Below are 14,081 nucleotides of genomic sequence, written 5' to 3' on the forward strand. Positions count from 1 at the left end.
AGTAAATAACCAAAATTAGAGTGAAAGAAATTTAAAAAACAAAAACAAAAACAATAGCGATCAATAAAACCAAAGTTGTTTCTTTTGAAAAGATAAATAAAACTGACAAACCATTACCTCAGCTGTACAAGAAGAAAGAGAGAGGAAACTCCAATGACTAAAATCAGGAATGAAAGAGAGGACATTACTTCTTTCCCCCCATAAGGAAATACTATGAACAACTGTATTGCAAAAATATATTTAAAAATTTAGATGAAAATGGGTCAATTCTTGGAATAACACAAAACATGAAAAGTGGATCAAGAAGAAATAGAAACTTCACTGATGTGGGTCTCTTGGGCATCAGTGATTCTGGCTTGTCTACCTCAGTGACATCACTGTATCTGGAGAGAATCACTGATAGGCTATTCAAATGCCTCACTAGAGGCCTATTACAATAACACAGGTATTCTGACCCGAAAGAAGCACAGCAGCACTCTATATCATGTCATGATTGAGTGACAGGCTAGCCAGCCTTCATGATGCCCAAGGCTACACTCCCCAACTTCTGATATCCTCAGGCTTCCTCATGATTACCCAGTGCACATGCAATAATTTCAGTTTTATTAAAAAAAAACTCATAATATTTGAAAGCAACACAAAATATTAATATTTTAAAATTAGTAATTATCATTACTGCCTCTTCAAACTCAGTCTTCACCAAAGCATGCACATTATACTCAGTAGCTGAGAGTTTTAATATGTCAGACTCCACTTTCAGTCAGTTTCCTTTCTTTTTTTATATTTCACTAAAATAGAAAATACCCAGACATAATTACAGAGTATTGGGAATGGCAGGAAGTGCTTCTTTCAGATGCTCTGGATATTTGGTTGAGGCATGAAGCAGGGGTTTTAAGTGCCTCTCACTGGCTGTTCCAGGGCTCGCCAAAGAGTAACACCAGACACATGCGCCTTGGGAGCTGGCTGACTGACAGCTTGATGCTCAGCTGGGAATTCAGTAGTGAGCAGTTTCTAAACCACTCTTTGGTTGCATTTGGCACTAGAAAGTATTTCCTTATGTCGTATTGCAGCATACAGATGTGGTTTTAAAATATGCCCAGAGATATAGCATCATTCTATTTCTCTGAAGAGTGAAGCAAGCAAGAGATAGGAAAGAGTAAAAATCTCCGCAATCATTCCATTTTACCACAGTGTGGTCTTAAGAAATCCTGATAGCCTACACTCTATTTTCAAAACTGTGCCGTTTCAGCTCATAAAATAAAAGACTAAGCCTACACAGAGACAGGCAGGCGCTTCTCTCAGCTGTGCCGCTGGGCAGCCTCAGAGGTCACAGGAGTGTCTTGCTGGCACTGTCAGGGCACCACACTCAGGGGCCCCTACCCCACAAGGCAGCGCTCTGAGTCTCCACCTCGAAAGGTGATTCTGGGTGATGGTATTTACACGTTAACACTTTGCCAGCACTTTCAAGTCAATAAATTTAACAAACCAGGACATAATCCAATAGCAAAAAGGAAAAAAAAAAGCAAATTTAACAAAGCAAACAATCACACACTAAAATAAACATACATTAACGAAGACACACTCTGCCCTATTAGCTGCAAGGTAGCGAAGACCAACTAAGGCAATTCCAAGAACCTATATACAAACTTTAATAACAAAGCAGTTATTAGGAATACTATAGTATTTCTATGATAATCATAATTTTACATACAGATAGGTGAATGCATGAAAACAAAGTTCCATGGTGCAGGTGATCTACCCCACTGGCTCTTCACATCACCCTGGAGAAACCCTGTCTTAGAGTTCCCCATACTGAATGTATTTATTTAGCGTAGATTTGATGATAAGGAAAGGAAGTATAGACTGAACAGCAACAGATGTCAGGAGCTGAGCTGTTTCTGTCTTAAAATTGCTCTCGATTTCATATTATATTTAGTGCCTGTCAAATGCTAGACTCTGTGTTAAAAGAGTTTCCATGATAAATAACATGGGGGCCCTTCCCTCAGTAACTGAGTAAGGAAAGTTATTAGCTATTCTCCCCAGAACCCTAAATAATATATTAGCGTTCCTAACAAAATATATATTTATATAACTATAAATATAAAACTAAAAATATATATTTATATAACTATAAATATATATATTTAAAATACATGTAAGTATATATTTAAAATATTGAAGTCTGGGATAATCATTTAAATGCAAACACAGTGTTCTCTAGGAAACTTACTAATGTAAATAAAATATAAAATAATTAAGGGAGATTATATGATAACCTCAACAGAAGCAATAAAGGATTAGATAAAATTTAACATCATTCATAATAAAGAAGAGAAAAGAACATTTTTTAACATAAAAAGTTTCCTACTAAAAACATAGAACAGACAATAGCACTCAATGGTGAGAAGACAAAAAAATCAGGAACTCAACAAATATTCCTGTTATTACTATTTCTATCCAAATGTATTCAAAATATAGAGCCCAATAGATAATATAAAGACTGAGGGAAGAAAGAAAATGGCCATTATTTGTAGCAGAAACAAATATCCACAAAGAAAATCCAATAAAGTCCCCCCAAATATGGGAAATAAGAAAATTCAGCAAAGTTTTGGGGTCAAAGTCAACAGCATTCTCATATACCAGTAACAAACAACTAGAAATTACTTATAAAGAGCTACCATTCATAACAAACAGATAGTCTCAAAACCTCTACCCACAGAAAATTTAACTCATTACAAAGTGAAAAAGAACCTTTACAATTTGCCTGTCACCAGAGCAATCCAATAATCCAACAAGGCAGCCCGACACAAGGAACACCCTGACATTGCTGTCTCTTAATGGGGTAGCAAAGGAAGTACACCCCCAAAACCGCTAAACTCGAATCCTATGAAGAAACAATGAGGCAAACAGACTTCACAAATGTCAATGCCTTGAAAAAACCAAAAAAGGCAAGGGACTATTCCAGATTTGTAGTTTTCACACTGTCTGATCTCCAAAAACTAACGTCTTAAAAACTTTCAAAGACACCAAAGACTTTCCGTGTATGGGAGTTTTACCAAGTGATCATTACTAACTTTAAAAATTGTTCCTCATTGATCCACTTAAATAAGAAAACATTAACATAGATTAAAATACTGTCTGAAGGGCCTCCTGGCGCAGCAGTTGAGTGCTGGGTTGCGAAGCTGCCCGCGGCCTCTGTGGTGCCAGTTCGATCCCCGGCCGCTCCCCGGCCACCGGAGGAGGGTCCTACATGGCGCGCAGACCTCTCCTGCCGCCCGCTGCTCCCCTCAGCAGTGTACTTCGGTCCTTCTGCCTTCTCTGTTCCCCGCTCTGGATCTGGTGAATTCTCTCACCCTCCCGCGCTTCTGACTGTACCCAGTGCATGTATCAACAAAACAAACAAACAAACAAACAAATAAATAAAACATGCCTCTATTAAAAAAAAAAAAATACTGTCTGAAAAAAATGATTACATTTCCAAAACCGTCAGCATGGAGAGTGGCCCTCCTTTATGCCGTGGGCCAACCTCCTCAATGAGCAGGCAGCTCATTTGCTGTGTGGACATGTTGTCCGGGTTGGGGTCTCTTCACGTGAGGGCAGCCGCACGCAGCTCTGCAGCTGGCCGTGAGCTGGCAGTCGGCAGCGGTGGAGGACGCAGTGGTGGAGGAGCGCTGTGGCACCGAGCCACCTAGCCCCACAGCCAGTCAAGAAGGGTCACGAGACCCCCAGGGATGACCCCTTGTGGGGACATGACCAAGGACTTCATTTTCTTAATTGACTCTGTCCTACATTTTCTAAGCTTTCTACAGTGAGTGATGAAGTATTATTTTTATAATATTTTTCAAGTTTCTGTCAAATTGCTTTTCCCCAAAGCTTTGCAATGTATTTTAGCTTCATATACAGCAGTCAGGATAAGATTACAGAAAATACAATTTTAAGTTCATTGACTTCAGTGAGGGCAAAAATCCACACAGGGAGATGATCTGTACATAGCAAACAATGACCTAGAACAAAAGTAACCCGACAGCATCTCCCCTCTCCAAGTACATGGAGAGAAGTGAAATAGCAAATACCTGATGTGGTTGCAGTGAAGAGAATAAAGAGGGCACTGGAGGAGATGCGGAAGGGAGAGCTGGTCAGATCACGCAGGGCCCCACACAAGCTGCAGGTGCACACTCACAGAACAGAGCTCACGCTGAATACCAGAAAGACTTGGCATTGTGACAGCAAAATCTTCAAGGTAGTGCTGATGTAGTCACCAAATAATTAATAACAGAGCTTCAGTTGCCAATTTTTTATTGGGAAAAGCAACACCTACCTTATCTTCCTTCTTAAAGGTATTTTCAGATGTCAAAAGATGCCAGAAAAGGTAAGATTTAAGAATTTGACAGTGTAACCTTATTGGCACATAGTTCTTAGCTTAATTAAAGGTGCTGAGATGAAGGACTGCTGTTTAAATTACTGCAGGCCATTCACTGAGTCATGGGAAAAGGAAGATCAATCTGCTAGTTTAGTTTCTCTAAGAGAGTGAAGGAAGAAAAATAAACATGGCCAGAAATACTACTCCCTAGATCAAGAAAGGGAAAGATACTAACAGCACGTAAATCAGACAGCTTGTGATGGGCAATACACGAGCACTGAGCCAGCTCCACACTGTGCTATGCTCCCTGAACTCTCCCGCTGCAAGTGTGTGTGCTGCATTTCCTTAATGCTTTATAGATAAACATAAAGGGTGTTGCTGGTCAAGACGTGCTTTAAGTTTATAATTTGAATCATTTTCTCTTCCAAACACAGCAATGGCAGAAAATGCTGATGCGTGTATGTACATTTTAATCAAAAGATGTATCACCACTCAAAAACAAGAAAACAGTGGCAGAAGTGAGAAATGGAGCTCAATGTAAGATGGCAAGCAGGAGTCTGTTGAGGCTTCAAGTCCACAGACCAACGGAGATGGCACGGATCTGTATGCTGTGGGTGGGGGAATCAAAGGCACCCACTGAGACGGGCAAAACTGGAAGCAGACAGTTTGAGCACATCCACGGGCCAGGACAGTGGTGCCCTGCTCTTGAAGGGAGGTTGAAAAAAGCCATGGCTGCTGAGTGGGCACTAGTCTCTCTCACAGCATGCTGTCTCCTGGCACTGTGACTGGCTCTCCAAACTCCCAGCATCACTGTAAGGGGGAACTCTGAGCTACAAACACCTACTCTAGACTGGGGACTTAGAAGCCCAGGGCGGGGCAAGTGAGGCCTGGGGCCCGGGGCACTGCAAAAACAAAGCAGGGGAAGTGAACAGAGAGAGAATAAAATTCTACACTAGATGAACACAAACTACAATTCTTAAGTATAGGAGAAAAACTATAAAAATCAATCAGCCAAGAAATTCAGTAGTCAGTAGACGAAATCTTTCAAGATGAAAACCAGACTGTCAAGGACCCTCACTGAATGAACCAGCGAAGGAAAATACCAAGAAGGTGAAGGATACAAGAAACAGTGACCTCAAGCAACTGTGGCCCCAGCACCTCTGCACCAAAACACAGAATAGTGAATGTAGACAGAGGTCAACAAAAGTTTGCTGAACACCATTCAAAAAAGATAAACACATGCAATTTGCAGCAACATGGATGGCGCTGGAATGAATCATGCTCAGCGAAATAAGCCAGAAAGAAAAAGAAAAATACCAGATGGTCTCACTCATAGCAGGAATCTAGAAAACTTAAATAAGGGACCAGGAAAATGAATAACTATAAGAAAGTGAAAATCAAAATCAACAAAAAACTATGAACCAGAGACACTCTATGAGGGGGGGGCGGGGAAAGGAGGGATTGGGGTCAAAATAAGGGGGTTGCAATTGTATGGGGAATATAAAAATAAAATTTATTGAAAAAAAAAAGTTTGCTGAACACATAGGTAGCCTGTATGAGTTAGACTTTTGAAATATTATAAATAGCCAGACTGTGTTTCCTAAAATGTCCATCTTAAGGGAACTACTTTTATTTACAATAACATTAAGTAATTTAAACTACAAATTAATATTCAGATTGACATTCATTTTAGTGATAGGCTTCAATCTTTTCTAAATTTGAAGGGTCAAGAGCAAGTGGCAGTGCTGTCTCTGCAGAATATCTCATCTTCCTTCCCTGCTCTGACATCTTTGGAACAAAGATTTTCACCACCCTCAGCACAGCAGTCACACAGTTCACCAAATTCACTGTTAGGCAAAATTTCAGATTCATGACAATAGTATTAATGCACAACTGTGCCTTTTTAACATTAAAGTAGTTCATGGTGAGGAAACTGTCTGGAAGTACAAATAAAAGTCACATCTGACACAAGGTATCTGTGCGTTATGCTTTTTAACTCAGTACATAACTATTACTCACTTTCAGCTGAAGTTTAATTCAGCAATATTCAAACTTACCAAATAGGTCCCCATTTCTTTTTCCAGAACAACCTGTTCATATAACGTAGCATCGATGTCTGCCTTTAAAGACTGCATCTTCCTCTTCATCTGCATGTGGTGCTTCTTTTGGAGCCAATAAGGAAGAAGAGATTCCACAATCTGATTCAGGATCTGGGAGGTAATCAGAAGAGTGGCCAGGCTCTAAAGAGAAGGACATAAATGATATGTGGTGGTGAGCTTAACAAAACCACCGCCCATGCACAAATACACATTATGTATTAACAACAATGTGTCTTAGCTGAGATTCCATATCATTATGTTATAAAAGCTGGACATTAGAATGATGTTTCTGATTTACTCCCTTTTTTCCATAGGAAAGACAGAAAAAGATTATAATTTTAAAAAAGCCAGTTATGAACTGGAAGAAAAACTATTTAACCTGAAATTGTTTATTGTCATCCCATCCTGGCTACAACATATGAATCTAAAAGAGGTTGCCGACTTTGAAAAAAAGTTGGGCCACAACTTAAAAAAAAATAAAACTAAGAGAACCTCCCTCATAGCACCACTGTAACATCTTAGGATCTTTCTTTCTGATAATGTGAAAATAAAATAAGAATCATCCTAAGGGTATACAGCTTTGTGTATTTTTTCCTCACTAAATATCTGATGAGCACTTTCCTATGTCATTAAAAATTCTTTGACCAAGGGCCTCCCTGGTGGCGCAGCGGTTGAGCACTGGGTTGCGAAGCTGCCCGCTGCCTCTGCAGCGCCAGTTCGATCCCCGGCCATCAGGCGAGAGTCCCACATGGTACGACAGACCTCTCCTGCCGCCCGCTGCTCCCCTCAGCAGTGTACTTCGTCAGTCTGCCTGTTCTGTTCCCCGCTCTGGCTCTGGTGAATTCTCTCACCCTCCTGTGCTTCTGACTGTACCCAGTGCTTATATAAATAAATAAATAAATCTTTAAAAAAAAAAAAATTTGACCAGCCTGTACACTGTTGTTGAATTCCTAACATTTACAATTATAAAACACTGCCCCTTGGATACCAATAAACATGAATCCTGGCCCTATCGCTGATGATTTACTAGGGATTGGTGAAGGTTGTTGGCAAAGCTGCATAAGTGGTTTCCAGGAGGGGTTGTGTCAATTTCCATTTTCCCTGGATGGTAGCAGAGTTTCTATCCCACATCACCTTTGTTGATATTAAAATTCTATTTATTAAAGAATCTTCCCCATCTCCCTGCTTCCTGTTAGATAAAAGAGACTTTCCAAGTATAAGAAGTGAGAAGTTATAATCCATTAATAAATTTCAAATACATTATTTTGGACTTTCTCAATTTTCAAAAAGTGGTAGTATTTCTATTATAGCTCTTAAGAGCACAGCATTTAATTTTACTTTTATGCAAGCTGGTAGAACCATAATTACAAAATCTCATAGCTTTCTCTAGTTGTTCCAGTTTTTTAATTTGCTGAAAAATGCAAGTATTAATAAGCCTAGATTTTTTTTTTTACTTTTTTCACCAACAATCACTCTACATAGAGAGGAGCAATCCTCACTGATAGCTGGGTGAAAGTATAAAAAAGAAATGAGAAAGCAGTGATTTGCACTCACTGTTATTAAATAGCAACAAACTAAAACAAATATCAGACATTCTTAAACATTTCAGAAAAGATACAGCACTGCATAGAATCTGCTGTTCTCTCAAGTTAACAACTTACTAATTTAAATAAAAAAGAAATATGTAAGCCCTATATAAGATTATACAAATCACCTCCACCCTGATACACACAAAAATATAATTAATGAATTCCTTTTTTGCTGTTAGCATTGATTTCACAAGTTTTGAGAAGAATCATATATTTGATTTTACTGCGCTACATAATTTTCTTTTTTGTCCTGTGTGATTAATCTTATAAGTTGATGAGCTTCAACTATTTCCTCTTCAACTGAAAATGATACACAGTTTAATTGCTAACTTTTTAAAATATAGATTTGGGCATATAAATATACAAAAAACTTAAAAGAGGGGCCTCCCTGGTGGCTCAGGGGTTAAAGTGTCAGCACTACCAAGCTATCGCCAGCCATTGCAGCCTGAGTTCAATCCCTGGCCAGGGAGCTGACACACATGGCACAGCAGACCTTTCCAGTCTCACCCACTGCTTCCCTCAGCTGTGTCTTTCAATAGATCTGCCTATTCTGCTCCCCACTCCGTCTCTGGTAAATCCTCTCACCCCCTGCACCTCTGGCCTACACCCCAGTTCTTATATGCATAAATAAATAAAAATAAATCTTTAAAAAAAACCTTGAAAGATTTTATTTGTAAAAATAATAATGTGAAATGATTACATTACCTGAAAATAGGAAGCCCCCTCTACAACCCATCCATTTGACATCTTTCTGTTACTCACACTCACCTGCCGCAAAAGCTTCATGTCCTTCAGGACGAAGGCAATGTAGAAGAGTGAGGCAAAGCAATTTAGAAAATTGAACTGCCAAAAAAAAAGAAAGCAATATTTAATGCTGCTTTATAGTGCTCTGCAACTGTAAACATAGCATTGAACGAGTCCAGAGACTGCAAGGCCAGTCTTCTCACTAAGCACATCTATAAACTCTGGAAAGAAAACAAGAAGCAAACCAAGGAGAACTGGAGAGGTGCTGCGAGGAAGACAAAGTGGTTGGGGCCCCAGGACTGAAGGAGTAATACAGCACCAGCACATCTTATGTTTCTACTATATTCTTACAAAAGAAGGAGGCTAAGGCCCAGAATTTCGCACCTGGTGATCAAGCAACCTAGGTAGCCTAGGGAGGCTCAGTCCCCACCTCTCTTCATTCCCACCCCTGTTCATTAGAATAGGAGTCCTGACAGCAGCAGAACTGGCAAAGAGGATTGATAGTGATCCCCATTACACCCCACACCATCCCAACTGCAAGTTGCCTACACACCCTCTTTTCCTGCCACGCCTGATACTCCCATCCCATGAGAACTATCAGGATGGCCAGGCAGTGCCAGCAAGAACCACAGCACAAGCATCCCAGTCCAGGGAGCCTCTTTTGTGCCCACAAACCTGAGTCTCCCCACCCTTACAGAGATACTAGCCGTAACAACCAGCCAGGCCTGGCAAGCATCTTCGTCACCATGGGTTTGAGACTGCCCTGCATGCCCATTGTATGGAGGGGAGGGGGAACACAGCAACCAGAGGGGATTCCACCACAAGTCACAAGTACCATTTCTTCGAATTACTCCCCCGCTCAAGGACCTGCAACTATCACCTACACTCTCTGCCTTCCAGCCCCACGCTGCCTACGAGCTGTTCTGCAGGTCACTCCCTGACACAAAAGGCTGCTCTGTGTACAGGCGTGTGTACTTAACTAGCAGGGAATGGGGAGTGAGCAGGAAGATCCACAGAGCCACAGGACAGGGGTCAGGATGCTGAGTTGGGGTAGAAATTGAAAGCAAAACCTGGGCAAGGTGAGAAATGCTCTCCCCATAAGATTAAAAAGGGAGCGGCCCTAAGAAACACAATGGAAGATGAGCAGATTCTCATTTACTAGCCTTTACAGGGCAGTCACTGACACTGAATTTGACATTATCAGAGAATAATAAAATCTCACAAACAGCTGAATTCTTTAAAGACAAATGGAGTATTTTACCTGTACAGGCAAAAGCTCTCTATGATGATCTTTTTTGGGAAAAAAAAACCAAAAAACACGTTTTTAATGTATTGTGTGTCCCCCTGTTTTATTCACAGAGAACACAGGGCCTAACTTCCTTGCTGATTCAGCACCAGCATTTTGAATATCGATTATTTCATGTTAGAATGAGGCCTTCAGAGTCGTTTCAGATATGGATGGCCTCTTACCCCTCTTCTACCCCTTTTCTAATGTCCAAATTACCATGAATGTTGAACTTTTATCTACTTGTGACAGATTTTCCATTTCTTTACCACTCTTGCCACTATAAATTTTCCTATTTCCAGAAGCCTAAATGCCTTCTTAGTGGTGGTTTCTGATCTTTTCAGCCTGAGAAAAACAGATAAATAAGTTCCTTAGAATGATTTCTACAGCTGGAACACTCTTTCTAAGTGATGGCCTAGATCCCACTCTCAGGAGGAGAGTACATGGGCTGTGTTAAATCAATTCCAGTTGAAAGTTCAGAGGACTCTATTCACCTGCCTTGCTTCTCAGTTCTCTTACAGATGGCTGAGGTAATTTCCTCATAAATGAGGTGCTCTCAAGCTGGTACTTCTTGATTATTTATAATAATAATGGAAGAGGCATAATGTGTGAGCTTTTACACAAACAGCAAGCAGCTTACCCAGTGCCTGCTCCCTCTCTTTCCTCCTACCCATCAGAACATGCTGGGAACCTCTCACACATTAGAAATTTCTCTGAACAAACTGTGGGTAACTGGAAGGATTACTGAATAGTGAAATATTCTAAAGAAGTCACCAACAGTAAAAGACACATCTATAACATGGTTAGTTTTTTGAATACCTGTAAATAGGCTATAATCCTACTTTCTGTATCTGAAGCCTTACACCATGTGCATATTAGTAATAAGACTCTGAATATCTATATAAACATACTTATTTACTAATCCTGACCTACTTGCACAAAGTATATTAACTATCTGATTATCTTAAATGAGAAGCAAGTCTTCATATTTACATTCCGAAATATTAAACAATATGTAACTTTTCATAATTAAAATGGTTTTGTATATAAAAACTCTACTTACCACTAAAACTTTCAGAATTAGATGATTCTGGTAGGCAGATTCCAATCTGTGGTTCTCTAAAATATTAAAAGGAGAGGTCATTTTCTCTCAGAGAAGAGGAGCATGGGAGCACTGTGGCAAAGTAAAGTGAGAGCTGTAGTGAGAGCAGAGCGAGAACAACAGCACCTCTATCAGCAAATGTTCTAGAATGTCAGTCATGGCTCCTGTTTACCACCATGGTAAAGACAAATGGAGTATTTGCAGAAAGAAACTTAAGACACATTTTTCATGGTGCTGCAAAAGCATAATAGTCTGAGATTATTTTTTAAATATTGCTGCTACAAAGAAATTTGGTATGTACTGGCAAATGACCCCACAGAGAGACACCCAGAAAAAGATATTGAGCAAGTGATAATAGAAAAAACTGGTAATGGAAAAACCTGAAAACAACCTCCAAAGTGTAGGGCAATAAAAGTTTCAGTATATTTAGCTGACAAGAATGAACTTACAGGAAAACTCAAACTTCTATGCTCGTCAAATAAAAGGAAACACTGCATAAGGTCCTGAGAGAGCAATAAAAGGACCAAAAGGAAGATTCTGAAGAGACGCATCATCTTGTACGGAGTCAGTGTTAGCCGACCCAGGCATGAACACCAACATAGCTACTCAGTCACTCTCTAACCCTGGAGGGGTCCCTTAACCCCCTCACACTACATGACTTATAAAAATAATTTAACACATCTTTATTATTATCCTTGACATTAAGGCCTAGATTTTTTCCAGGGGAATAGTAACATATTCATTTGAATGAATAAATATATTAAGGAATGGTCTATCAAAACCATCTTTAAGTGATAAGCAAGTTTCTCTTTTACTGCAGACTCATACACAATCACCTACCTTCTCTGAATCCAGCAGCAGTCCTCAGAGCCCCCATTCAACTAGACAATCAGTATTAAGGTACTAGATGCAGCTCATCTGGCTAGAGCATCATAAAAATAATCCAATCTATTTTACCCTCAGCATAAAACACAGTATTATGGTACTTAGACACAGTAAGGCCCGGATTAGCCAGGCTGTACAATTTGCTATGTGAACTTAGGTAAATCTCAGTTTCTTTATGCATACAATAGTCAAATAACTTCAATTTGATGTATCCTGAGGAGGTGAAAACAGCAAAGTGTAGACAGAGTGCTCAGCAGGGCAGCTAGAACACGGTAACCACGCTCAGTGAGAGCCACAATAACCGTGATGAAAGCATCGAGCTCAGGAAGCCCATGAACTTTTTTAATGTCTCTATAACAAGCCAGAGCAACAATGGCCTTCTTTGTAAGGCAGCAGTAGGATTATATTAATCCCATGACCTGAGCAATATTTCTAACAGGCAAATGAGACACACATACGAAGAATCAAGCCTTACCCCACGAAGTCAGAAACTCAGCAGCGTATCGGTACAGCCGGTTCATGATCTCAATCACAATGGCATAGATGATGCTGGGCACGTACAACAAGATGCTGGTCCACTCGGACCCGCTGTCCTCGTGCAGACCCAAGGCCCAGTCCTCCATGTCAAAGTAAATCATCATGACATATAGAGAGAAATAAAGACAGAGGCACACGAATGGCAGAGAGACCAGGTAGATGCGTAACTGTCTCTTGTAGCTGGGGTAGAGCGGTTCCTCCCTGCCTGTGACCAAGTTGATACCCAGGACGCCATGATATCCTGGCCGGGGCTCCTCAAACTGTCTCTTCATGACCAGTGTCCCCCATCTGTAGGTCATGTTGGCACAGTCACGCTTCCACACTTCAAGGATCACTGTAGACCAGACCAGGTTGAACGAGGCAAAGATCACGTACTTATCATAGTCTTCCCACACAAACAAGTAGTAAGGTAGCCCAATGACCGCCATGGGGATTAAGGCAAAAGTGAAATATTCCAGAAATCCAAAATAAAGAGCAATTGTTTCACCGAAGTAACCACGAATATGATCTACAATGGAAGGGGGAGAAAAACGTTATGTACAAAATACTGAAGACTTTCCATTTGTTTCCATAATTTCAAGTAGAAATTCTAAGCTAAGCGGGGATCACTTAATGCCCTCAGTTCTCAGTCAATATGTGAAGGCAAGTCTGTCCTCCACGTAGTACAAAGACCCCACTGGTCTATAAGGTAAGACTGACACTTGTCCCAGCTCGGGGCGCAGGCTGTGGCTACAGGGGCTGCCAGGCATCCTGGATCTGTTCCTCCTTTACTTCTTCATCTGGGGATGCTCTCTTTCCAAAGGAAAACTCACCTTTGGGCCTGTTCCAAATCTCCAAGGTCCTATTTTAAATTCAGCCCAGGCCAATTAGCTATTTTAATTTGGGATTTAATTTATGCTCTCCACTTTTCTCCCACTCTAATGTTATAATTATAAATGTTCTTTTCAAAGAAGACTTCCCATCCATCTTATCCTGCTCCTCCTACCCAAAGATATAAATTTTCATCAATGAGTCAAGCAAGGCAAATTTTTCACTATATTAAAGAAAAATTATTCAAAAGCATGAAACAATATTCTACACACTTGCTTCTAGAACAGTCATGGAACACTTTTGTCTATACCTTCATCTAAGCAAAGTTCCCATTAAAGTCACAGTTAATATTCTGTGAGTTCTACACACGGCAACTAATTTAAAGAGATCAGGAGCGCTGCACTCTGTGCCAGCTGCACTGTACGTGGGTGAGCACCTGGACTGTCAGTGCATCCTGTTGTGGGACCCGGTGGACACAGGGGCTGGGGGAAAGGTAGCAGTTGGAGTTATTATTTCTTGTTAATCATATACAGTTAAAATGTTTTCTTTTGGCGTGGCAGACCTCTCCTGTCTTGCCGGCTGTTCCCCTCAGTAGTGTATTTTAGTCCATCTGCCTGTTCTGCTACTTACTCTGTCTCTGGTGAATCCTCTCACACTCCCATGCCTCTGG

General features: G+C 40.4%; 1 protein-coding gene across 5 annotated transcripts in view; it reads right to left on the reverse strand.

Moving 5' to 3' along the window:
* ANO10 (anoctamin 10) overlaps positions 1-14,081 on the reverse strand; it is a 139,284-nt gene that overhangs the window by 102,618 nt on the left and 22,585 nt on the right. For all 5 annotated transcript variants that reach the window (XM_037527185.2, XM_037527193.2, XM_037527155.2 and 2 more), the window contains 4 exons: positions 12,540-13,109; positions 11,141-11,196; positions 8,817-8,891; positions 6,418-6,600 (listed from right to left, as the gene is read on the reverse strand). In XM_037527185.2, coding sequence (XP_037383082.1) covers positions 6,418-6,600; positions 8,817-8,891; positions 11,141-11,196; positions 12,540-13,109 — 884 coding nt within the window. The remainder of the gene's footprint in view (positions 1-6,417; positions 6,601-8,816; positions 8,892-11,140; positions 11,197-12,539; positions 13,110-14,081) is intronic.

This window comes from Talpa occidentalis, unplaced genomic scaffold (assembly GCF_014898055.3).
Source record: "Talpa occidentalis isolate TD23 unplaced genomic scaffold, MPIMG_talOcc4v2.1 talOcc4.10, whole genome shotgun sequence".
NCBI classification, from domain to species: Eukaryota; Metazoa; Chordata; class Mammalia; order Eulipotyphla; family Talpidae; genus Talpa; species Talpa occidentalis.